At 47.3% G+C, this 26,907-nt stretch overlaps 1 protein-coding gene across 4 annotated transcripts in view; it reads right to left on the bottom strand.

The window, feature by feature from the left end:
- KIF2A (kinesin family member 2A) overlaps nucleotides 1–26,907 on the bottom strand; it is a 1,079,703-nt gene that overhangs the window by 270,588 nt on the left and 782,208 nt on the right. For all 4 annotated transcript variants that reach the window (XM_069627337.1, XM_069627336.1, XM_069627334.1 and 1 more), the window contains exon 15: nucleotides 7,023–7,133. In XM_069627337.1, the coding sequence (XP_069483438.1) occupies nucleotides 7,023–7,133 (111 nt within the window). The remainder of the gene's footprint in view (nucleotides 1–7,022; nucleotides 7,134–26,907) is intronic.

Genomic DNA, 26,907 nt, shown 5'->3' with positions numbered 1-26,907 from the left:
AGATACTAGCCTATTGAAAATAAAATGCTGTTCTGCAAGATAACTTCAACATGGTTTCCACAGTTGCCCATTTGTGATCTATACTGTATCATTAAACAGTAGTGTGCCCCATTAAGCGAACACTGGAGGTTTTTGACTTTTAATCTAGCTGTAGACAGGCACTGCTTATAAATCGAGAGGCTGGCAGCACACTTAAATAATGGCTATTACACCAAGAACTGATTTCCAGCTAGAATAAAGTCCTTACCTTTAAAAAAAAAGACAAAGAACATTGGCAGCCCTATAACAGCATGTCATATTAAGCTGCAGAGCATAGATTAGTCCCAAAGAATGGGGGTATTTTGAAAAACCTTTAACATGTCTACAGGCATGAAGCACTGGCCATCTGGCATTTGCAATTTGTCACCCATTATCTGCACACTTCAGGATTAAATTGATGGAGGAGAACAAAGACACATGCTTTGTGCCATTTTATTTTGCAGCCCTGTACTATTCATAGGGGCAAATAAGCATTCAGACTGTGGCACATTGTAAAATGTATTCGTTCAAACGCAATAGAACTTTTGAACTCGTGCAGTTTTATTAATTAGTTTGTTGGTTGTTGTTGTTAAGGAGAATTCTCATAAATGTGCCAATTCCCTTTACCTTGGAGCCCTCCACCTCTTTTGTTAAACTTTGGGACTTTGTTTCATTTCAATGTGTTTTCTGTGTTTGTTTCTTTTGATTATGGAGTTTTAGACAACTCCATAGGCATCATCCTTTCATGCGAGTCACACAGCACCCTCAGTGCAGTGACACAGGGAAGCCTTTCAGGCTGTACCAAGGATTAATACCTTCTCTGGGATGAACTATTGTTTCCCAGAGAGAGTAAAGTTAAATTGACTTTACTAATCTTTAAATTCCTAGGCCCAGCACACCCTTTCTTACAATAGAGTGCTGGAGCGGTTACCTAGTATCCCCTATGTCTAGAAAACGCATGTAGCAGTCCAATGCTACCCTTTCCACTCGAAATGGCTGGTGGAAGTGGTTTACAACAAACTACCATGATTTTTCCGCGAACACCGGTAGCGTAAAACCGCGGGAGCCATGTTTTTCAAGATGGCGCCCGAGCCTACTTTGTTTAAACCAGTCTGTGGTCTTTTTTCGCCATTTCTTTTTGGAAATGTCCTTATATAGTTTGTCTCTGCGCTCCAACCTAGGTTTGGTCCCTATGTTCCTACGCCTTTGGCGGGCTTCAGGACTGAAGACCGCCTCTGGCGCCTGAGTGTCTGGGGTGGGCAGGAAGTGAGGTAGGTGCCGTAAACTCCCTGTGCTTAGTCTCCTAGGAGACCCAAATGCACTCTGGTGCGATTGGCTGGCTGACTGTCCGGCAAGGAAGGCACCCTACTGGGTGAGTGACAACTAGGCTGGAATAAAAGGGAAAAAACTAAATAAAATGCAAGTCTCTTGGCTTGGAAGGCAGAGTCGACCACTGGAACGAAAGAACCGAAGCCGAGCTGGAAGAGGACGGTTGCTGCAACTCCTGGACTGTTGGTTTGCCCAGAGAAGCCCCGCTGCATGTCGGAATCGCCTAGTTCATCTTGACAGAGAAGACCTCCAACGACTACTTCTCCCTTTGAGTTGGAGGGTCCAATCAACTCGTAAGCCACCTGGACTTCATTCTCTGAGCTGGTTGCATTTTCCTCAGAGTGCTGCAGGAAACCGAATAACGAGGGAGAAGGACACCAGCTTGTGTGCTTGACTACAGCTACCGTAATCGAAGATTTGCCAGTTTGCCAGCTTTGTGACCAGTCCCCATGCAGTGCAGGAGTACCCCCCCATCCCACTCCACCCCCCCTCCCCCGACGCCCTCCCTCTTGTCCCCACGACTGAGGCACAGGAACATAGAGATCTGCAGGAACTGCCCAGACAGAAGTCTTAAACTGCATCTTTTTCTTCAATATAAGGTACTGTGAAAACCCGACTGAGAAAACTTACCTCTCACTGCGAAAGTGCGTGAAACTTTGGCAACTTGCAGGCCTAGTCAGCTTGTGACCAGACATATGACTTTTTTCTACGAACTACTTCTGAGAACCATGGCAAAGACTTTTCCGTTTAACTATCAGAACCGTTTTTACCTATACAAGACTCAAGCCTATTGACTTTGGCCTACCTATTGCATTGGATCAACTCCTCCGGTGAACTCAAACTATTTGCACTGTTTAAGAGTAACTATACTATTCGTTTTATTAACGTATAATTTTTTGCTCCTACTTCAAATGCTGTGAATGCCATTTTGCTCTTCCTTCAAAGTAGTTTAAATGCATCAGAACTGGGTAGTGTGAAGTGCTGTAGTATATTGTGTGATATTGATTGCCTCCTTTTAGTGAATGTTTTCCAACTGACTGTGTAATAAATTAATAAGTGTTTTACCAAGAAACCTTTAGTATAAGAGTCTATTTGAATACTTGTGATTGTAGACCTCTGTGTAACATTACAGCTCACATTCCCCCTTGAGATAAGCCTGGCTTCTCAGCTCACTACCAAAAACTGTGTGGTACAGACTTATACCAAAGGTTGGTTTTGCTTACACCTGTAGTCCTAGTTGTGTGTAGTGGTCCCAGAGGGTACTGCATGCAAACTTTGCCTAACAGTTGTCACTTGTTGAAATTAGGTTTGGACTGGGTGATTGTATGTATGAGTGGGTATTTTTTTTTTTTACATTAAATGTTTGTGTGTAAACATAAGTTTACATTGATGAAATGGGGTTGTTGTGGCCGGCTGGCCTCCCCTCACCAGAGCTCCATTTGGTTGGGCCTCTCACAACGTTCACAGAAACACACAGACAGGGAGCTCTTCAACCATCTTCATTGCCTTCCCAGGTTGCTGTTCACCCCGGGCTCTACGCGCCCCTCCTCTTCCTCCCTCCTCCCCCTTGTCATTGGCTTCCCTCTGCTTCCTGCCCCCACTCTTTTCCTCCATGGTCTTTCTGGTGATCCCTGTCTCACCACTCTGTGCGGCGCTATTTGTCTGTGCATTCTCTAGTGTCCCCAATTATTGTCTCACTCCTCCTTCCAGTGTGCAGCAGCCAGTTGCCTGTCTGGGCGCCAGACCGGAGTGTTTTCTTCTATTGCTGTGTGCCTGCCTTGCCCTTGGCAGTCCAGTGCGCTCATTATCTCCCCCAGTGGGCAGACACTGTCTGGTGAGGTTCCCTTGGATGCTGGTTGTCAGCGTGGCAGGAGTTCTCCGACGACGACTTGGGCTCCGGTGCCTGCCCCAGCCGCTAGTTGTGCCTCCTCGGAAATGTTGTGTTTGTGAATGCTCTTGCTTGTACCGCTTTGTTGGTGTGGATGGGGTTCCTAAAGGTCCCTTGTCTTGTTGTGCTTGATGGCTTGACCAAGGGGCCTCTGAGTGACTGCTTTGTGCCCAGTCCCTGGTTGACTTTTCTGGGCAAGCCTGGTTGTGTCCTGCTATACAGAGTTCCTGGCCTGTGCTCTTGTTCCTTAGGAGTGGCTCGCTTCGTTTGCTATATCCTCTCGTTTTATAATCCACCCAGGTGGGATAATGTGGTGGCCACATGTGTCCTTGCTTGTCCCTTTCTTCTCCTGTTCCTACGGTTATTGATTTTGCAGTGGTCACCGTGCAGCTCCTCTCTGTGCAGCCGCATGCGTTACGCCGGCTCATATGACAGCTCACTCGGCGGGATGTTCCCTGGTGGAGTAGTGTGGATGCCACGTGCTTTGCGCGTGCTGCTTCTCTCCTGCGTAGTCGGCTCCCATTGGTGAGCGCGTAATGCGCAGGTCCCTCCACCTCCTACCGCTGGTGAGCTCGGCTTACCGTCAGCTATGATAAAGCTCCTCACCCTCCTGACTTTCTGGCTAATGCCGGGCGCTTCTTCTCTGGGCCAGCTGCTACACTGTGTTGGGTCTTCCTCACCCTAGCGTGTCTTCCTGGCAGCCTCGGTCCGCTTCTCCTTGCCGGATCAGCCACCTCTTTCACTGGATCTCTCACGAGGGTCACTAGTCTTCAATGGCATCCTGTGGGGTCCTCGTCTCCATCAGTTACTCGCCTCCAGTGGTCCTGGTTCTGCATCCGGGCACATGGCAGTGCCGTCTCACAGCATGGGACGTCTGTCGCTTGTGGCAGGGGCTCCTGCCTCCCACTTTATTTAGTACCTCTTCAGGCCCCCTCCTTCAGCAGTCTCTCCAGTGGCCCCCTCCTTAGGCAGTCTCGCTCGTGGGTGTCCTGTTCGCCTTTTCTAGCGTTTCTTACATCAGTCTCATCAGGATCTCCCCACTCATGCGAAGATCACGTTTCTGCCTCATCGCCAGTTGTGTCCGTGGCTTCCCTCTTCTTCCCTTAAGGTGGTTCTCTCCTTAAGGGGGGCTGGCCAGATTTCATGTTACAACAGCGGTTGAAAACAATTGGAAACAAAATGAAATAAATTACATGATAGCATGATTTAGTACCAGGAAAATATTCTGGAAGGTCCCCGTGTTTGCATATTGTATTCTTGGACCATGAACCCAAATATTAGGGGGCGCCCTTGCTTTGTTTGTTAAGAAGATCAAACCAGGAACAAACCAGGAACTACAATCACTAATAAAGAAGCGTGGATGAGGTTTTCACTAATAGCTGACACGGATGTTCTTCAGTTGGTGCTTACGTCCTTGACTGAATGCTCTGAATTATTTTTTTTAAAAATGTATAAAATGAAATGCATAATCGTCAGTGGGACAGAAAGTGAGAAATTCAATGGACACATCAAAGTGAAGACAATCAGTTGAATGATCTTGTATCACTCCTTCCTTTGGATAGCTTCTCCCCATGTGGCTAGGCAATGGCAGCCGCTACCGGATTCTGACCCATGGGGCGGCTATATGAGCGAGGACCACATGGGGGACGCGACCCTCAGGGGGATGACAGCATTATTAGGTACGATCTCATACGCCCATGCCCTACTAGGGATGTTCCCCATCTTCCTCATACCGTAATGGCATATCGTAACCCTCTCCCTCAATACCTTGCCAGGTCTACTTCAAATATTCCCCAACAGTACACCGGGAATAGTATGTCAACAACTGACGAAGAAGCAGGGAGCAATAATGATTACTCCCAGTGAGATCCAATATCAGCTTGCTGAACGTTACATTAGAAACAGCATGACAATAACTTGGACAAGAAAGAGGAATGAAGCAATGAAGATGACTAAGACCAGTAAGCCAATGCAGCGGTCTAGTCTTTGGAGACTGCTCAAACCTGCCGGGAAGTTTAAATCTGTGGCAGCGGACAGACGCAAAGAGGAGGGAGAAGTGCAGAAACCGGGTGATGCCGCAAGCTGGGCAGACTGCGGTCAAAACGCTGCCAGACAGCACGCTGGGGAAAGCGGTGCAGAGGAGAGTTCCGACGGCAAAAGGAGAAACTGAGTGGCAAAGGGCCCGCTGCCTGAGAGTAAGAGGCAGCGGGAACCACGTACAGTGGAACAGGACACAGCAAAAACAGCTAACTGGACGCACGCTGCGCCAACAAACTTAACGGAGAAGTCAAGATGCGAGAGGGACATTTAAAGCACCCCGCAAGCCCAGAGAAGACGTGCAAGTTATTGGATTGCCTAAACATGTATGCTGCTCCACGAAAACAAAGGGGGAAAACACAAGGTGAAACCTGTAAAGGGTTTAATGTATTTTTGTACCATGATACAAACAGGTTGCCGGACCCATGTTTAAGAAGAGAAAGTAAAACCAATACAACTGCAAATATTCAAACAAACTTTACTAAACAAGAGCTATTAAACCAACACTGGGCAAATGTCACTTAGTGGGCGAAAGGAAAGATCATTTCATGCAAGTCCTGTTGGCAGAATATACCAGGCAAAGTCAAGTGTTGAGGAAAGTTTGCAAGGCACGTGTTTTAAAAGAACTGTATAGAGGTAATGGCAGGAGAGTATACGAGGCAAAGTTTAATGTTGAAGGAAAGTGAAAGCATCTCAAGGAAGAGCCATGCACCTGAGAATGTGAATTGTCCTCAAAGTGGAAGGAAACCTGGGAGGGGAGTATACCTGGTGACCTGAGAGTCTGGAACCCGCACGCAAAATTGGAAATGCAGTGCAAAAGGAAATCCAAGGAGAACAGATGCCCTTGGAATTTTGAGATGAAGAGAAACCTGGGGAGAGAGCCATTCCCTGGAAATGTGAACACACCAAGAGGAGGGAGTTGCCCTCTTGGGTTAGAATGAATTGGTTATTCTTTTGTTTAACCTTTGAATATTAGTAAATGGAGTCTGGGATAGGAAGCCATTCCCTGGAACTGTAAACACTGTCTGTTAATAATTTTAAATTGGATTTGGATAATTTGTACTTAGAGATCGAAACAATATCCTTTGCACCGTAGAGTAAATTAAGAGTGTGAGGGCCAGAATAGGATTTCAGAGATAGGAAATATTTTATTTTGGCCAGATTGACAAAAGGACAGAGCTCAGTTTTTGGTTGAGGTAGGCAAATACCTCCTAGATTAAGAATAGCGAGGCCTTTTCCAACAGCTTTGATTTGAATAAATGTTTATTACCAAACACCATGAATCCTCAGTGTCTCTGATTCTTCAGTAGAAGAAAATAATAAACACCAAGAAGTGTTTAAATCTGCAATAAAACAGTGAAACATATGAATTCAATGAACATGGGGAATTCTTTTACGACAGAAATGGGCAAGTGGTGGGTGAGAATGGCCATAAGGAACAGCCTGGTTATGCGCATTCAATAGGTGGATAAAAAGCCAAACACCAATAGGTTGTATGGCCTACCTGACCTCTTATGCCAATAATTTTGGCTTGCAGGTGGAGCTAGAATGCTATTTAATAGCCAAAACAAAAAATAACCAGCATAATTAAACTCTTAAAAGGATACTGAAATAGTTAATCATAATTATAAGATAGGACTGGGGCACAGGTCCAATTTGTACTAACTGGAATGTAATTACAAAGATCAAAATAAGTCTCCATTTAGGAACAGTGGTATAAATATGATTTATTATTAACAAATAAACTTACCATACAAGTGCGAGAATTTTCACCAATGAATGAATCCCTGAGGACTTGCGTAAGTTTACTTGCACGGAATGGAGTGTGAGGTTTGTTTCGTCCCAAGGCTCTGATGCACTCCTGTTGGGAAAAACAATCAAGTTCCGGATAAATTAAACCAGTAAGAAGTTAGGAACAAGTTTCACTCTTTACTAATCTTACAATAGACCATATGGTACCTATTTATATCAATGTAATATTTTACCCAACTGTGTCAAAGGGACAGGATGAAATAAACCAAAGAAAAAGCAACAGACTATTCCTATTGGTCAAACACACAAACTGAAGTTTTGCTACCTAGTCCTCCAGCAATCCAAAAAGGGGAGAGCCAGGATATTACTGAGACAGGAAGGTGGATTTAAATATTAAACAGAAAGACATTTCTTATTTGCAAATGATTGCAATGTCTTAAATAACCCCTTGCATGGAGAGGTTATGGGAGAAAGAGTATCCAACACATCTCTAGAGATCGTGCATTTCCAACCAACCCTTCCACTATCCTCATCAGTCTCAAAAGCTGGGGTATATGGTATCATGGGAAGCGAGAGGATAAGAGCAGTTCATGTTAATGGACACTCACCTGTCTAAGTACTTAGACTTCTTCCATCAGCCCAACGCTGGCTGCCCTGGCTCCAGGAAGGTAGGCAGGTTTGTTACATGAAAAACAATTTAATCCAAGCAGCAATGCCACTAGAAGGTGGCAAATACTTTGATGAATGAATATGTTCCTTCGGTTTATTTATGTCTGTATATTTGAAACTAGCTATTAATATAAATAAAGTCAAATTAGCCATAATTTCCAGGAAATCTGCTTAGTACATTTCCAGTTTTCCATTTTGGCCAGTTGTCACAGGATTGCCATTTTCAATTTACCACTCCCCTATCATTCCTAGTCAGCAAACCGTTTCCAATGTACCCTCTCTCGAGGCATCTTCACTAGTTCACACTGCACCAACTTTTCACTTTTCTTTTTGCTTCTGCCTTCTCTCCTCCTCTCCCCTGCTGAACTTCTGGCTGAACTGAAACTGCACTGGTTACCTGGCTAGCCTCTGATCTCTGGCCCAGGTCCCCTCCCCCGCCAGTTGCACACCTGCACTGCCTCCCTGGCAACCCCCACTCTTGGAGACTGTTTTCTTCATCCTCACAGCCCTTACCTGCACTGGACACCTGATGTCTGCACTTACCCTTGCACTTGCCACCAGCTGGCCGCACTTTTATTTATTGCTGTTTATTCTATTTATTTTTTTATTATCAATCCCAATGTACTGCACTCCCCCACCCACACTTTTCCCCTTCCGCTACACTTGCGCGATCTCAATGACACCTGGTCTAGTAAGATCATTGTCTGTCTTCCCCCTGTTCCCCCACCCCTTGCCTCGTCACGCCTTGAAACACTCGTGTATAGGCGCGTTATAAATGCCATATCATATCAAGTGTTCAGTTGCATTTAGGCCCAACATCATAGCAGATTCCAACAATCTCACTTTACCCATCATTGCTGTTCTTTACTTCTTTCTCCAAACCAGCTTTACCTCTGGGTTGCATGAGCCCACCCTTACAGGCATTCTCTCTCTGGATCCGAAAACTGCTGCACTTCCAGAACAGGGTCACAAATTGTCAACTTGGTTGCAAATTGTCAACTTGTGGAGGTTCACAAATCTCAAAAACATAATCCATTACAGTCTGGTGGAGCTTGCTGACCGTTCCCGCACGGACGTTTCTCTTTGTGTGGATGGAATACCTGCACTTAAATATCCTTGGCATGTGGCAACAGCCATACAGTTTGAGCTTCCTAGCACTTGCTCACATAGTCCAGCATCTTTGTATCATCCATGAGGACTACTAGTCTTTCCCTGCCGTTGTGACTGGAAAGTTTCAGTTCTAGGAAATAGATAAGTAGGCCAACCTCTCACACAATTCTCAGTTACTTCCAGGACACTTCCAAAGTGCAAAAGCTTAAATTGCTAATGCCGGCTGCCTCTTCATGAACGTTACCAGAGCTGGCAAACTTAAGGTTAAAGAACACCATCCAGTTTACCCAACAGGACCATTTGGATTTGGGGTAATTATCATGCTGAACCTTTCATCATGTACTTCCTCAGATCTAGAATGGACATCAATTTCCCTTCCTTCCATTTTTATAACGAGTAACACCAGATAAAGTGCTAGTCTTCAGGTACTCCGACTATGGCCCCTTTATGAGCCATTTCCTTTATCTGTAGGAGTACCTCTTTCTGATAAAGCTACAGTCTTCAATGCTGTGGTGGGCAATCTGTGGGAAAAGTCCAGACTGTAACCGCTTTCCAATATAGGACACACTCCTTGACATAGTCTGAAGCATGGACCCGAATGTTGCAGCCTGTCTAAAGGTCAGAAAAGCATCTTCCCAGGAAAGCAGCACCTAAAGGAGCAGACAGATGGGTAGCAGTCTACTTCTTGTCCCTGCCTCTAGCAAGCCTCCTAAAGGACTAGACCTTGCATGGCGTCCCTTTGCTAAAACATAGATTTTGGGTAGCAGCCGGCATTTTTCTACAATGCAGGCTGTAATAAACTGCTTTCTAGAGTGTGATCTACAGGAATGCACCCAAAGGTGATTGGCTGGCTGGCTGTCCTTGGAGGACAGCCAAAATGTTGTGTGATTGACAGCTAGACTGCGAATGAATGGGAAAAACTTGCATAAAAGGCAAGCTCTTTTGCTTGGAAGGCAGAGTCCACCACTGGACGAAGGAATCCAAATAAGAACTTGGAAGAGAAGCCTGCTGCAAATCCTGGACCGTTGGTTTGCCCGGTGAAGCCGGCTGCCTCAGTGTTATGTAGATTGCTTAGACATTTTCACTACTCATACCACCTCTAAATTGGTTTTTACGCTCATTTGCCCACTTTCTCGCCCTGCACGGCAAGATTCCAATGTAATTATGTTATTAGATACCCTCTCAACAGGAGACACCAAGCTTGGACCATGCTCCGATGAGTTTGCCCTTTCTCGTTTGCATAGATGTTGGCTTTGTAACAGTCCTGATCTGATTTGGAGTTCTTGGGTCCATGCTATTTTCCTTCCAAGTACTTAAACTTGGCACTGTCAAAATCCTCCAGGTGCACTTTAATTTAGCTCAACATAAGAGTATGAGCTCTCACCTCATCCCATATGTTGTCATAGGGTTCCACAAATACGCTAATAACAGTTTAGTGCTGAAATGGTTGGCAAGGTCAATTTAATGTTGTCGGCCACGTCTTTCAGTGAATGATGTAAAGGGACTTAAGATCTAGCCTTCGAATTTTGAACTTCAGAAATGTTTGTCGAGGACAGACGTTCAGTGAGCAGGGTGGGCATTCCGGAGCACAGGTTTTCATGCATAGAAGCAATCGAGCTACCATTGGATGGTCATCATACTCATTGGTGCCATTTATAGTATTCAAATACTGTAAACCTGTGATTCCAGAAGGCTGTGATCATTAATATTGGCAATCTAAATGTCCACTACAGCCACTCTGTGCTCGTCCCTGTAGATGGAAAGAAGTCAGTCATCTTTTGGCCAGCTATAAGTGTCTGAATGCCAGGTGTTTCTTTTTCACCCCCACAGCCTTCTTACCGACTTCTCAGTTTTCATCCAGGACGCCCAAATATGCTTGGTGTTCCATAAATATGCCCTCTTCTGAGCGGCTCCCCTCATAACAAAGGCTGGCTTCCAATTTCAACCAATATTGCAAGTCAAACCATGTTTACCCCAGGCTATAATTATCCAATTGATTTGCCCTACTTGGCGTTAACCGAGCCTCAGGGCGTTCATTAACCCTGCTGAGGGCTAGGTTGACCAGGGAGGGGGCCGCTTCCGAGCCTGTCCCCACTTTTGTGGGAGTTCGGCAGGGCTGTGTCTTGGCCCCCACCCTGTTCAATCTTTACATCTCAGACTTGATCACTGTTGGGAATCAGGGGTCACTTTTCCAGTAAAGATGGGTTCTCTGATACTGGACTGGCTTGCATTTCATTTGCCAAGACCCTGATTGGTCTCCATAGGAAGCTTACCCTCTTCCACTAATACGCTGTTAATACACTGTTAATAACTTGATGGTGAATGAACAAAAATCAAAGGTAATCATCATCTCAGCGAAACGGCGTCCCAAGGCCTTCGCTTGGAGGGCGGGCTTGTATCATTTGGAAAGAGTCCAATCACAGATACCCTGGGTATAACTTGAACAACATCTACTCTAGGGAGTATTGGAAAGTGTTTTTGAAGGGAGGATTCACTCCTCTTCTTGGCCAAATGAAGAGAGTTTATTCTTAGCTGTGCCGATACTCCCTTCTCCCTTTGATCTGATTTTACCTCCAGAAGGCTGAACCGAAAATAATGTATGAGTTAGACATCGTTCCTTTGGATATGGGCAATACCTTAACATACAACAGGGTCAATTGTGGAAAAAACCTTGGGTTTGGCGAACTCTATGCCAAATGTGGTGATAAGGCACGAGCTGGGATTAGTTTCCTTAGCAGATAGGGTCCTGTGGCAGAGTACGGCAAGTTTCTTAATCCTTTGAAAAACTCAATCTACCAACATCTGGGTGACACGTCCACCATACAGTCGGCAGTCAAAATCAAAGACTAAGGAAAAAATGTGTAAGACACTGTATTTGGTAGGCTCATCAGTGGAAGAACTGACGGTTACTCCCAAATTGGTGAAAAAGAAGTGGTTTGTGACAGATTGGGCCAAAACTTTCAATTTGCTCCCTAAATGTTCCCTCTTCAAGGAATATGCAGATTTTAGATGGAGTAGAGGAGATATTCTCCAATAAGTCTCCTTTTTTCCATGTCTGAAAATTTGTGAGGTCTACATGCGCTTCCGCTTCAATCACTTTCCAACTCTCGAGTGGAGGAGCAAATGGGATAGGACATTAACAAATACCCATTGTAGGTTCTGTTTGCAGCATTCCGTTGATGAAACACTAAAACACATTGTTTTGGGTTGTGTAGACTTGGAGAGGCAGGTGATACTTGGGCTCACTGGAACTTCAAGTTTTTTGGGTCAGACTCATGTGGGGAAACAGGGTGAAATTCATTGTGGCATTGTATGCTTTTCTGTGTTTTGAAAAAGAAATTGATGCTGCTTAGATAATTTATGAACTTTGCTGATGTTTTATTTGTTAAGGATCAAGGCATCAACAATAACAAGGAACAAGGCAACAACATCCTTCTGCATGAAGCCGCTGGGCGTAGAGTGAGGCCCTCGTCCAGGGCCCCCGCGCCTCTGGTTGTTCGATCTCGGGTTGAGGAAGCCGCAAATACTCTGCCAAACCTGCAAGCCGTTCATGGAAGGCCTTGGCTGAAGACGAGTGTCTGGGTCCTCCTCCTCATCAGTGTCCACCAGGGTATCCGGTTGGTCTGGAGAGGGTGGAGGAGTGCTGGGTGACTAGGGCTTCAGTGTAGGAACTGAAGCCGGTGGCTGCTGTGGAGTTTGGTGTGGAACCACCTGAACTGTGGGAGGCAGGGGAGCCAGAATCGAAGGAGGCTGCACAGGGGCCTGCAGCGATGGAGCCATAGGATGAATGACTATAGGCGCAGGCGGAGCGGCCGGAGGATGCATGTCCGTGATCACATCCCGAAGGATGGCCCCTATCTGAGAAGATCTCAGTGTGAGGAACTTTAAAAAAAAAAAATAATAATAATAATAAGTCCTCACAGGCCGGTGGGGTGGCAGGTAGTAATGACAGGGTAGCGGGTGGCTGCTGGGGTTGGTGTGTACTCCGTCTACCCGGTTGCAGGGTAAATCTGCTCTGCAATGCCGATGGATAAGCTGTAGGCCATGTACCTGGTTGAGACCAGTCCCCCCTTGAAACTCGTTCTCCCACCTGGTCCGCACAAAGGGGCGGTATCACACGAGCAGCCATTTTGCCTGGCCCGGCAGCCATCTTGTTGAGCTGCATGCCACGTGTCAAAGTCGAGGTGCTTGCCTCGCCGGGCCCCGGCCTCCTCCAGGACTCTTGTGGAGCATGAGACCTACCCTGCACTTCAGGATGGGGCCTGGTAGGCATGTTGTCATGAACTCACCTCTGGCACCTCAGCTTGCACTTGCCCCGCCCCGCTTCCCCGCGAGGTCACACTTGCGTTCGGGACAATCCTGGAGGGGGCTTGCATGGAGACGCTAGCCGCCCGATCCTGGTAGGTTCCGTGGCGGCTTGCCGCAACTCGAGGGTTACGGTCGCGTGATAGGGGGTGGAGCCATCCCCCGACACAAAATACTTCATCACATGATTCCCCAGCCTCCAGTCAACACAGCAGGTTACGGTCACGTGTCTCCTCACGCGCTCTGTCCACGCGCTCACGTGACCTTAACCAGGAAGTATAAAGCAATACTAGAAACGCCGCATTACGCTTCTCAGCTGTTTTCTTGCAGCATGTGCCGTTTGTTCCTGTTTCTTGTGCTCTTTTGGATTTTTGGACTTTGGCTTTTGATTCTTGGACTTCTATTGGATGCTACCCGTTGGATTTGGCGCCTGTCTTCATTTTTGGATACTTTGAACTGCTCTCACCTTGGATTCTGAAACTTGGACTGCCTTTGGATTTCCCTTTTTTGATTCTTGAAACTATTTGGTCCTTGAACTTCGGATTGCCTCCTGTCTGGAACCCCTCTTGCTCCTGGTAGTACCCTAACCTCCCTTCATGCTGCAACTTCCCTCCTTTTCCCCCGATACTTATGGTGGCCTCCCATGGTTGTCTAGTGTAAGTAGCCTCCTGGGTACCTTACATTAGCCGGTTTTCGATTCCTGGAGGGAACAGCTATCATACACTGGTAGGGCACTTTATGTTTTTCCATTTCTCGGAATTGTGGTGTTAAGTTGGTGTTTTGGTGTATATTCTTACCTGCCTTCTTTCCTTACAGTCATCCGGGTTCCAGCGATTCCTGTTCCTACCACCACCTGTGGCCTCAACGATCGGTCAGCAAGTTTAATTATCATCTCTCTGACTGGTAGTTGGGGACGGAGGTATTCTAGTCTACGTGGATCTCAGTTCCTCACAGACTGAGAAGCCTCTCCTTCCACTAGACTATGGATACCTCAGCTGGGGACCCGGTGACTGCTCTGGTTCAGGCCATAACCACATTACGGGATGATATGGCGGCCATTCATCAACGCCTAGGCATAATGCAGAATGAACGTCAGGCTTTGCCCCCTAACCCTGATATGGAGGAACCTCCTGTTCCACCTGGTGCCGCCGTCGAGGCTGCCCAACCCGCTCCTGTTTTTGTACACAACCCATTCCCGCTGGGTGCCCTGGAAAAATTTCAAGGGGATCCCCGGAAGTTTCGCACGTTTATTAATCAGTGCACGCTACACTTCATTTGTCGTCCTCAGGCCTTTTCAGACTCGACGACTAAAGCAGCATTTACTCAAGTCACACCTGAGCGGCATAGCGGCTACCTGGGCCAATTCTTTATTGGAAGGTAACAGCCCGGTATTGTATGATTTTGATTTGTTAATTGCTGAAATGACACGAGTATTTGATACCCGACATAAGGCACAGACCCGTGACTTGGAACTCCTTGAATTAGCTCAAGGGAAGACTACCCTGATTGAATACATCACCCTATTTAATCAACTATCTGTTGAAACAGCCTGGCCAGAAAACAAGAAGGCTGTGGTATTCTATAAGGGTCTCAATGATCGCATGAAGGACTCCCTGGCTGTGGTTCCGCCTTGCCGGCTCAGTACCCCGATCTTGTTGATCTAGCTCTTCAGGTCGATGCTCGATGCACGGAACGAAGGGCTGAAAGGATACATCTTTTTCGTTTTCTACCAACCCCACGCCCCCGCCTCAGTTAGTGAGCCCATGCAGATAGGGGGAATTCGCAGCCCAATCTCCGCCACAGAAAGGGAACGAAGGAGACAGGCCAATGCATGCTTCTATTGTGGGTTGGGTGGACACGTCGTGAAAGAATGCCCAAGGCGTCCTAAGACCAAGACAATGGGTTTTCAGAAGGCTCGTCCCTAGCTACAGGGGAACGGACAAGCCTATACCAAAACCGTTGTACTAGTCACCCGTCCATCTCAAGTGTTGGGGACATTGGCACAATTGTCTTTGGACGAACCTCAAGCCATGGACCTTGAACCTTCGGGTCATCTAATAGGCGCAATTACTACCAACATACCCTTGGAGTACCATGACTTTCTGGAGGTCTTCGATAAAGGCTGTGCCGAACATCTCACCCCGCACAGAACTTATGATTGTCCCATTGACCTTGTCCCGGGAGCAGTGGTATCCTGTGGGCGCATTTACTCTCTATCCCCAACCGAGGAGCAGATCTTGAAAGAATACCTGCTACACTCACTCCGGGTAGGCCACATATGACCCTCAAAATCTCCGGCCGCTAGTCCCATTTTTTTTGTCCCCAAAAGGGAGGGCGATTTACGTCCGTGCATTGACTACCAGCGTTTGAATCTGGTCACAATAAAAAAACGCTACCCGATTCCTCTCATCACTCCTCTGCTTCATCGTCTATCTCACGCTAAGATCTTCACGAAGTTAGACTTACGGGGCGCCTATAATTAGATCCGTATTAGAGAGGGTGATGAGTGGAAGACAGCCTTTTGTACACGCCACGGGTTGTTTGAGTATACAGTCATGCCCTTCGGGCTTTGTAATGCCCCTGATACATTTCAACACTTTATGGATGACGTATTCCATATCATCATAGATACCTATGTAGTTGTATACTTAGACGACATTTTGGTCTTTTCCTCTTCGTTCAAGGAACATGTGGGACATGTCCGGGAAGTCCTTACCAGACTTTGCTCAAATTCCCTCTATGCCAAACCTGAGAAGTGTGTTCCATGCACAGGAGGTGGAGTTCTTGGGGTTTCATCTCTCTCCTGGGGGTTTGTCCATGAATCAGGCTAAAATCAGTGTTGTTCTAAACTGGCCCGTACCTACCACTGTAAAGACACTCCAATCTTTCGTTGGTTTCGCCAATTTTTATCGGCGGTTTATAGCAGGGTTTTCGTCCATCGTTGCTCCGTTAACCAAACTTACCATTCCTTGCTGTCCATTTGTTTGGACCTCGTCACAACAGGAGGCCTTTATTGCCCTTAAAACAGCTTTCACTTTGGCCCCCATATTGCAGCATCCAAATCCCGAACGCCCAAACATCATTGAAGCAGATGCCTCCTCTTATGCCTTAGGTGCAGTTTTGTCCCAAGTCTGTACCAACACGGGTCTGTTACACCCTGTAGCCTATCACTCCCGCAAATTCTCCTCTGCAGAGAGTCACTATACTGTGACGGAGAAGGAGTTACTAGCAGTAAAAGACACCCTTCAAGTGCGGAGACATCTCCTCGGGGCAAAACATCATGTAACCATATATACCAACCATCGCAACCTCCAAGACTTGGCTTCCTTCCGCTGCAAGAACAGTCGCCAAGTAAGATGGTATTTGTTTTTTTCTGCCTATGACTTCGTCATTAAACACTGCCCCGGTGTCATGCATGGAATGGCGGATGCTCTGTCCCGCTTTCCGGGGGGGTCTTCCCTTCCGGTCTTTCCTGAAACCCTGCTCGATCCCAAGCATGTTATATGTCTTTGTACTCCCTCCATTGACCTGTTAACCTCCATACGCCAGTGGACGTCCGAACATCCGACATTGATAGACGAATGGGGCGCTGTTATGCATGACGGCTTACCTTTTGTCAACAAATTGTATCTGCCTACTCCTGATACTCTTACTCAAGCCCTAGAATGGTCCCATGATGCAGTCATTAATGGTCACTCAGGACAGAAACGCACCCTTTCATTGTTACAACGCTGGTGCTGGTGCCTGTCCATGCGCAGAGACACCGTTACCTATGTGAATACTTGTTCTGTTTGCGCCCAGTGCAAAAAACCGGAAGGGGCGTCCTCTTGGCCTTTTACAACCACTTCCGTTACCTCTCCGACCCTGGCATACCATTACTATGGATTTTGTCACGGACATGCCTAGGGTGAAAGGATTCGATACCATATGGGTGGTCGTAGATTCATTTACCAAGATGGCCCGTTTTATACCGTGCAACAGTATTCCTAAAGCACCCGTTCTTGCCAATTTGTTTTTTTGTTCTATATTTTCCCTTTTTGGTTTACCTTCAGTTATAACAACAGACCGGGGTTCTCAGTTCACCTCCCGTTTCTGGCATTCCCTCACACACTTACTAGGGATAGACACAAGGTTTTCCTCCTCATACCACCCAGAAACAGATGGGCAAACGGAACGTGTGACCCAAACCATGGAACAATACCTATGTTGCCTTTCCCTACAGCACCAACAATCCTGGTACCAAGTTTTGCACATTGCCGAGTTTACATATAATAACGCCTCACACACCTCCACTGGTTATTCCCCTTTCTTTTCTCTATACAGTCAACACCCTCGAATTTTGCCTTTCCCTGATCTCTCACCTTCCCCTACACAAACACCTGCTGTCTCCTCTTGTTTACAGGAACTAAAACACGTTCATAATCATACTCTGGTTCATCTCCGAGAATCGCAGGAAACAATGCGCCTAGCAGCGGACAAAAAACGAGCACCGGCCCCTTCCTATATTGTAGGGGATCGTGTTTGGTTATCCACCAGACATCTACCAATTCCGGGCTGCAGGAAACTCCTTCCACATTTTGTGGGGCCTTATCGTATCTCCAAAGTGGTCAATACGGTGGCCTTCCGTGTCTCGTTGCCTGCTGCCTGGCATATACATCCTGTGTTTCATGCCTCCCTCTTGAAACCCTGTCCATCCTCTACACGCATTGTCTTACCTCCTGCTCGTCCTGTGCAGGGTTCCTCAGATGAATACGAGGTTAACTGCATCTTGGGCTCTTGTCTCCAAAAGGGTCGTCTCTACTACCTGGTGGATTGGGTGGGCTACGGACCAGGGGAGCGCTCGTGGGAACCTGCTTCTCAAGTGAACGCCCCTCTCCTTGTCTCCCGATTTCATTGCGACAATCCTTCTTGCCCACGGGGTTGTGGGCCCTTGGGGGGGGGGGGAAGACTGTCATGAACTCACCTCTGGCACCTCGGCTCGCACTTGCCCCGCCCCGCTTCCCCGCAAGGTCACACTTGCGTTCGGGACAATCCTGGAGGGGGCTTGCATGGAGACGCTGGCCGCCCGATCCTGGCAGGTTCCGTGCCGGCTTGCTGCAACTCGAGGGTTACGGTCGCGTGTTTGGGGGCGGAGCCATCCCCCGACACAGAATACTTCCTCATCACATGATTCCCCAGCCTCCAGTCAACACAGCAGGTTACGGTCATGTGTCTCCTCACGCGCTCTGTGCACGCGCTCATGTGACCTTAACCAGGAAGTATAAAGCAATACTAGAAACGCTGCATTACGCTTCTCAGCTGTTTTCTTGCAGCGTGTGGCATTTTTTCCTGTTTCATGTGCTCTTTTGGACCTTGGCTTTTGATTCTTGGACTTCTATTGGATTCTGCCCGTTGGATTTGGCGCCTGTCTTCATTTTTGGATACTTTGAACTGCTCTGACCTTGGATTCTGAAACTTGGACTGCCTTTGGATTTCCCTTTTTTGATTCTTGAAACTATTTGGTCCTTGAACTTTGGATTGCCTCCTGTCTGGAACCCCTCTTGCTCCTGGTCCTACCCTAACCTCCCTTCATGCTGCAACTTCCCTCCTTTTTCCCCGATTATTATGGTGGCCTCCCATGGTTGTCTAGTGTAAGTAGGCTGCTGGGTACCTTACATTAGCCGGTTTTCGATTCCTGGAGGGAACAGCTATCATACACTGGTAGGACACTGTTTTTCCATTTCTCGGAATTGTGGTGTTAAATTGGCGTTTTGGTGTATATTCTTACCTGCCTTCTCTCCTTACAGTCATCCGGGTTCCAGAGATTCCTGTTCCTACCACCACCTGTGGCCTCAACGATCGGTCAGCGAGTTTAATTATTATCTCTATGACTGGTAGTTGGGAACAGAGGTATTCTAGTCTACGTGGATCTCAGTTCCTGACACATGTTGCCCTCTGCCGCATCGCCGGTAATGCTGCCGATAAAAGAAACTTGCGGGCCCTCCGCACTGTCCCTGGAAGGATCTAATAACCCCCTTGGCCTGGCGGCCGGTAGCTTGAGTAGCCTCGGTACCAGTGCTGGTGCGAGAACCAGAAAGGTTCCTCCAGCTCTGGCCTTTCCTTGGGAAGGAGTCGCCCTTGCGGGGTGCAATGGAAAAAAGCGGCCCTGTAACGCTTACCTCTGGGGCCCTGCAGGAGTGCCTGGTACGGTCTGTCGGTGAGTTCAGGTCCAGTTTGTGGATGTCTCCTGATGTTGCCCAAAATACTCCCTCCGCTCTGCCCACTGCAGGGTTAGTCGCCCAGTGGTCAGAGAGGCAGGAGTGGCCTGGAAGAATTGGATCCGGAACGCTCGTGTGTTGCACCTCCAAGGTGTATTGCGCCAAATGTCACTCCCAGTCTCTTCACTGGTTCGTTGATGCTTCTGCCCAGTTTCCTCACTCGGCTGTACCAGTCCTGCTCTGTTCCTTCACTGAGTCTTGGGCTAATTCCCCAGTTCCTTCACGGAGTCTTTGGCTGCTTGCCAGTTTCTTCACTGAGTCAATTGGATGCCCAGGCCTGCTGTGACATCCCAAACCGCCTTGGGATTTATCCTTATAGTAGTTATAGGCACCCCTCCACGTGATTGTGGGTAATATGTTCACGTGCCTACTGAGGTGTTGTCTTAACTCTTTTTGTTATCTTTCCCCCAGATCTGGTGCTAATGAAGGAGGTCGGCACAGGTACTCGCGGAAACTGCTACTGAGGACAACCGTCCAGATAAGTGATGCACGGGTGGTGGGCAGGTAAGAACAATACAATCTGGCCACCGCTTACCCCCATGTGTTTGTGTCTTTTCAGATGCGGTGGCGTGCAGAAAGCAGTGGCGCGGGAAGAATCCAATAGGCGTTGCAGATACAGAGTCAGAAGAGTCCCGCGGTCCACATGCGTTCCGGTAAGTAATTGGAGTGATCTTGACTCGCGTCGTGAAGTCTTTGGCTTCCCGAGGCTGATGCGTTGTGCAGAACTGAAGTCACGAAGCCTTGACACGTCGCGCAGAACAGGTTACAGATGTCTTGATCCGTAGTGCAGAACGGAGGAGGTGATCCGTGACAGGCAAGCGTCATGCAGGCAGCCAGAGAAAGCGCTAAGCGCTGGGTGTGGCCCAGGGTGGGGTTTATTTAGCCCTGGGCCCACCCAGCACCACTAGACCACCATGGAAACTTGTACATTGGCCCTCTGGAGACCATGTTGGATATCACTGACTGGTCTAGCCCGGGGCCATTTTGGATGGGCCTAAGACACAGGCAGCAACCTGTGCTTGCGCCAGGCCGACAGCTTCTCGGGCCAGGTTCCTCCCTGAGCCTTGGGGGTTCCTGGGATCATGACAGGCCCTACCTTGGGCTTTGATTTGTGTCTGACAAAGGCCATCAAGTCCTCTGGAAGCGACTTCTCGAATAGCTCCCTCCACCAAGCTAACTTGTTCTTCCGAGCATGAGGTGTAAGCACGTCGTACGCGGAACAACCCTCCCAGCCGTGATCAGGGCCAAGGCAGCAGAGGCAAAGAGCATGTGGGTCGGAGGTAGGGAAGACCCCTTCACAGGCTGGACACCTGCTAAAGGGCGCTGACGTCGACATACGCCAGGGAGGAGCATGGCGCCAGAGGACCGAGTACATGATTGAATAAAAAAGAGAAGACAAAAGACAGAATAAAGTATCCGGGGAAGAGCGTGTGATATTACAAGGCCGAAGCCAGACCCAGGAGCGCTGGTGAAATCGGCAAATTCCTGTCGACGCGGAAAATGGGACCGAGGAGTGGTGCAGGTGGGCAGAGTCAGGGCCACGCCTCTAAATTTAAAGTGAAGGTTTTTTCTGGTGAAAAAGGTTCCGTCTCCCGTCCCTAGCGAGGGGCGCCCCTGCAGTATGGAGGAAAGGGGATGTAGGAGTAAGAGCACAAAGATGAGGAGCTTTGGGCAGAGAGGGGATTTCCTATCTTGCCCACGGCTTTGCTGTGGAGACAGGAGCTTACGGGGAAGGTAGTAATGCCTGTAAAGCAATTTATTGTGACTCTAGAGCAACTACATAACCTGTCGCACACTTGTCAGCAATAAATAGCAGCAGAGCTCCAGGAGGAATGGTTTATACCAAACCTCCAAGAACAGGTGAGCAAATGTGTAGAGAACTGTATTTTTTGTAGGGAATTCAATCCTGGAAACACCATGAAGATGGTAAGAGGAGTTTTGCCCCGTCCTGCAGGGCCTTTTCGGGAGCTCCATATCAATTTTGTAAATACGATACAAAGATGTAATCATTTTCAATATCTCATTGTGGTGGTTTTCCCTTTTTCCAATGGCTTGAGGTTGGTCCCTGCTTACACTCCGATGCTAAGTCTGCAGCAAAATTGGTGGGGAGGGAGGTATTTCCACGCTGGGGAATTTGTGAGATCCTGAAGTCTGACAATGGGACCCACTTCTTTAATGGCTTATTTTCAGAAATCACTAAACTCTTGGGGATCAAGCACAGGTTGTGTTTGGTGTATCACCCTCAGGCCAATAGACTCATGGAGCGTTTAAACAGTTCTTAAAGTTTATTTTAGCGTTTTAAGAATTGGCTTTACTGCTTACCATTAGCCTTATTTTATTTTAGAAATCAGCCTGGCGAAACCACTTTTGCCTGCACGACAGCAGAGATTCTTGTGGAGGAGTTAAGGGAATACCTTGGGGCTTTAACCAAGAGTGTCAGACTTCTATCTTCACAGGTTGTGTTCTTCCATCAACAGTCAATAAGAGAAAACATCAAAGAATTCGAAGGTGCACATACGTCGCAGTTGCTCCCAGGGGACATGGTTTAGGTCTGTTCCTTCAGGAGACGCTGAAACAAAAAGCGTTTCCATGGGCCTCGAGTGATTTTCACAACGCAGACTGCTGTGAAAGTGGACGGCAACAAACTGGATCCATATTGGTGACGTGTGAAGGGATACTGGTGCCCCTCCACCAGCGCAAGAGCAGTCTCACAGTTAAGTATGCCTTAAGGATTGGTAGTTCGTTCCAGTGGAAAAGGGGGGAGCTAATAGAAACCAGAGACTTATCAAAAATACAGAGTAGAAACTCGGACTTAAAATGCATGCTATGATGTTTGATTTTTGTTCATCACTTTTCTTGTTATTCTGTCCAGGCATGACCGACAATATGAATGTGAATATTTTTAACCTGTCTAGAACTGTAGAATTTGGTAAAGTGTTATCTAGAGCACAGAAATATTGATCCAGACTTTATCAGAGATTACGATAATGACAGTTTAGATCCAATAGTGGATGCACATGGCTTTGCAGCAGCTACTGTTTGGTACAAGCATATGAGGAGGGTGGGGAGAGATCTGCAGGATCTTGCTACAATTGCTCCCTTATCTCCCAGGTTTCTGCTGTTTATTCCAGATGAGATAAAGTTAGCAGAGGCACTGTGCCTGGTGCACATAGCCCTGTGCAGAGTCCGAGGGCAGTTTCAAGGGCAGTCCATCCCACCTTCTGTCTTAGCTATTGACGAGGAGTGTTCGACCAGACATTGCAAAGGGCAGAAGGCTGTGCACTGTACGCAAAGAGTCCAGAAGAGCTAGGAAGGGCCTATTGTGAATAATTGATGCAGCAAGGGGCGAAGAGCTGTAAATCTGGAGGAATCAGGGGATTTTCAAAAGGGGTGGCACAATTCAACCGAGATTGTGGAAATGTCTGGAATAAGTATTTGAAATATCCGACATGTCGCAAGGAGCCAGAGAAACCTGTTAAGATCCAGTTACTCGCATGTTTTTCTCTAGGAACTGCAGCCGCACGCTTCTCATTGCTGACCTGGCTCGAGGTACATCAGCAGTTCTTAATGTGTTTTAGTCAAGGACAGTTTTCGTATCGACAATTGCCTCCAGCCTAGTGAGGTTTGTGCATTCTCACTAGACTACAAGTGCCTATTCTTACGTACCCAAGAGCCATTTTATACTTTTTTTAAAAAAAACTATTGATTTTACCACAAACCATCAACATACAACAAAACTTGCAGTACATGTCAATGTTCCAACATTTTGCATATATCATTCTATGTCTACTGCCTACCCTTTGACCACCCCCCAACTCGAGCCTACTACACTTCGCGGTCTGCATCTGCTTCTTCTAGAGGCATTCCTTTTTCTGTATCCTCAACAGAGTCCTGGTCGCTTGACCAGTCCTGGGTCGGCCCATAGAGTGTGGCCACTAAATGTTTCCAAGCCATCAGGGTTTCTGCTTCTTCCTCCCCTCCCTTATCTCCAGCTTCCTGCCACACTGCTGTTTCAGCTTCAGTCCATTTCTGAGGGTCTCTCCACCAGACTTCTAGCCTTGGTCTGTTGCATGCCTTCCATCCCATGGCAATTCTAGGCTTAGCAAGTATATATGCCAGGTCCTTTAATTTGCTTACATGCTTTGATTGGCGTGGTCTAGGGAACCCTCCCATCATACATGCCCACACTGATTTGACATTTATCTTAATCCCTTTCTCATCTAGCCGGTGAGCTATTTCTACCCAGAACTTCCCAATTTCTGGACATGCCCTAAACATATACGTCACCCCAGCGTTTTCCTCCCTGCTTTTGGGGCATGTTTGTCGTTCTGTATTCTTAAATTTAGCTATTCTCTGGGGGGTCATATATGCCCTGTGGGTGACATAGCTGTATTTGCTGTAGGCTCGCGTTCCTGGACACTTTCTTGTGGTACCCCTGAGCCCGCTCCCACATCCCATCACTCATGGATGCCCCAACTACTTCTTCCCAGTCATGTCTTAATTGAGCCACTTCCTTCTCCACTCTGGACATCAATAGCTCATATAATCTGGAAATCTCATGCCCACCTTCTGCTATGTCATATCGCTTCTATGGCCATGTAAGGCTGCTCCTCTAGTGTTATTTCAGACCATGTCGCTCTAATCCGCCGTACCATTCTATGTGATGTATTGCCCCGCATGTAGCCCTGTTTCATCCACCAACATCCCAAATTCCTTTATCTCCCCCCTCTTGCCATACGTCTCCCACTGTTACAATCCCCACAGTTTCCCAATGCCTTCGAATCATCTTCAATAGTTGCCCATCTCCTCCAGTCAGTGCCACTAACGGAACTTGCGGAGAACACCGGGTAGGGTTCTCCATGACCTGACCAGCTTTCATCTCAGTATCAACATCTCTGGGCGATCTTTCAACTCTAATTTAGGCAGCCATATCACTTCTTTCAGGAAGAACGGGACACACTCCAGATTCAGCAATCTCGATTCTGAGGTCGGGTCTTCTGATAACCACTTGGCCATATATTGTAATTGACTAGCCAAGTAATAGATCTCATAGTTAGGCAGTTTAATACCCCCTTTATCATGCATGTTCTGCAACGTGCAGAGGGCGATTCTGTTCCTAGTCCCGTGCCATAGAAATTCCCTGCATAAGCCCTGTAGTTTAGTAAAAAGCCGCCTTGGTATCAGTTATGGTATGTTCCCGAAGAAATGTAATAATCTAGGCAGTACAACCATATTCAATAGTGCCCCTCTTCTCATCATTAGCAAGGGGAGCTTAGTCCAGAACCTCATGCGGTTGTCAATGTTTTTTACCGCCTTCTCAGTGTTGTGCTGGTGTTCTGCCTCTACCGTATGATAGAGGTCTATCCCTAGATATCTGAATGTGTTCATCTCCCATGGTATTGGTAAGACTGGCAGTTGATCACTTGGGACCGCTACATACCTCCCCAAAAGGGAATATACTTGAATTGTTAGGATTCACTGCAATGCTGGATAGCAACGCAAAGCGCTCCATCACCTCCAGGATATATTGGAGGTTTTCCTCAGGGTATTGCAAGTACAGCAGCATTTCATCTGCGTATAGCAAAACTAAGTGCGGTTCCCCTTTTATACTGATCCCTATTACCTCATACTGCTATCTCAGGTATATTGCTAGAGGTTTCAGTGCTAAAATATACAACATCAGAGACCACGGGCATCCTCGTCTAGTGCCCCTACTTAGTTGCCACCTCTCTGAAATTATTGCTCCAGTCTTAACTCTAGCTAGCAGTGCACTATACAGTAGTTTGACCCATCTGAGGTACCCAGGTCTTATCCCATAGTTAGTCAAGACTGCGCTCAGCCATGGCCATTTGACGGAGTCAAAAGCTTTTATTGCATCAAGCGATACAATTGCAATCTTTTGTGTGCTCTATGACCCGGTGGAGTCGTCTGAGGTTATCGGATATGTTACTATGCAGGACATATCCGGACTTGTCAGGGTGTGTTCATTTGCTTATGACCCCCTTTCATTCTATTCGCCAGCACCGCCATAAACATTTTGCTGTCTTGGTTCAGCATTGATAGCGGTCTGTACGATCCACAATCCTTGCGTGGCTTATTGCGTTTGGGAAGTGGGATGATGATCGCTTCTCTTAGGGATTCTGGTAGCCTCCCAAATGCCTCATTTAACATTGCTAGAAGCAGGGGGAAGCACCTCATCTCTATACATTTTATAAAACTCACTGGGGAGTCCATCATCCCCCGGGGTCTTACTGGTGGGTAGTTGCACTACCACAGCTTGTAGCTCTTCTATCATAATTGGGGCATCTAGGTCTTTCCGTGCTTATTTGTGGCATTCCTATGTCTTCCAGTGTGTCCATCAACTCCCTGCTGTCGTTCCATCCTTTATCTCCATACAGTTGTTTATAATATTCAAGGAACTCTCGATTTACGCCCTCTTGGGTGTCCACTATTTGTCCATTCTCACCCGTTATTGCTCTGATCGGTGGTCTCACTCTTATACAACCATGCCAGCAACCTCCCCGGAGTTGTCTCCACCTGCATGCTGCCTCTACGTATTTTTTGTAGTTTAGATTACATAATCTCTCCCAATGTCTTGCACATTCCTGTTGCAGTTGGCTTATGGTTTCCTTTTCCTCCTTAGTGCTACTTCCCTTACTCAATACTGTGTCTAGCTCTGTCTCTGCCTTCTGCAGTTCCCCGATTATGCCTCCCTGTAGCCCTTTGGATTTGGATATAGCTATTCCTCTCACCACCACTTTGAATGCTTCCCATAGTGTACCGGTCGACTCGACACTCCCAGTATTATTTTCGAAGTATCTTATAATTTCTTTTCTCAGGTCCTCCCTAAACATTATATCTTTCAGTGCTTCAGCTCTAAGCCGCCACATTGGAATCCTAGCCTTTGGGGGTCGGTATTGCCATGTTATTACCAATGGCGAGTGGTGTCATAGGACCCTCACCTTGGTATTATGTCTGTATTATTTCTGCAATAATATCCTGTGTAGCAAACATGTAGTCTAGCCTCGTGTGCAAATTCTGTGGGGCAGAGTAATGCGAATATTGTCTGACTTGTGGGTGGTGCACTCTCCATGTATCCACTAGCTGGAGATCTGTCAACAGAGTCTGCAGAGCCTTGGCAGCAGGGGAGGGTCTGTCTGATTTCTTATCTGACCTGACCAAGTCTACCCTTGGGACTAATATGCAGTTTCTTTTGTGAGGCGAGTCTCCTGTATTAGGGCAATATCTATTTTCTGCCTTTTTAAATACATCATGCCCTTGTTCCTTTTTAGGTAGCTGTTGAGCCCCCTGACATTCCAAGAAATTACCTTAAGGTCCCCCATCTTCCAACCTTGTCCCGTGCCCCCATTGTGTCTCTCCCTCCTCTGCCTGAAGCGCCAGCGCTCGTGTACGTAAACTCGTTCCCCAACCTAAACTACACCTAACCCACAACTCTGCAACTCCCCCAACTTTCCTCCCTCCCCCCTCCCTTTCCAGCCCAAACTCAATCCCCCAACTTCTTGCATTCCCACCCCCATCCCA

Source organism: Ambystoma mexicanum, chromosome 6p (genome assembly GCF_040938575.1).
Source record: "Ambystoma mexicanum isolate Mex_15411 chromosome 6p, UKY_AmexF1_1, whole genome shotgun sequence".
Classification (NCBI taxonomy): Eukaryota; Metazoa; Chordata; class Amphibia; order Caudata; family Ambystomatidae; genus Ambystoma; species Ambystoma mexicanum.
Note: the sequence above shows the minus strand (reverse complement) of the source record. Positions and strands in the feature narration are given on the sequence as shown.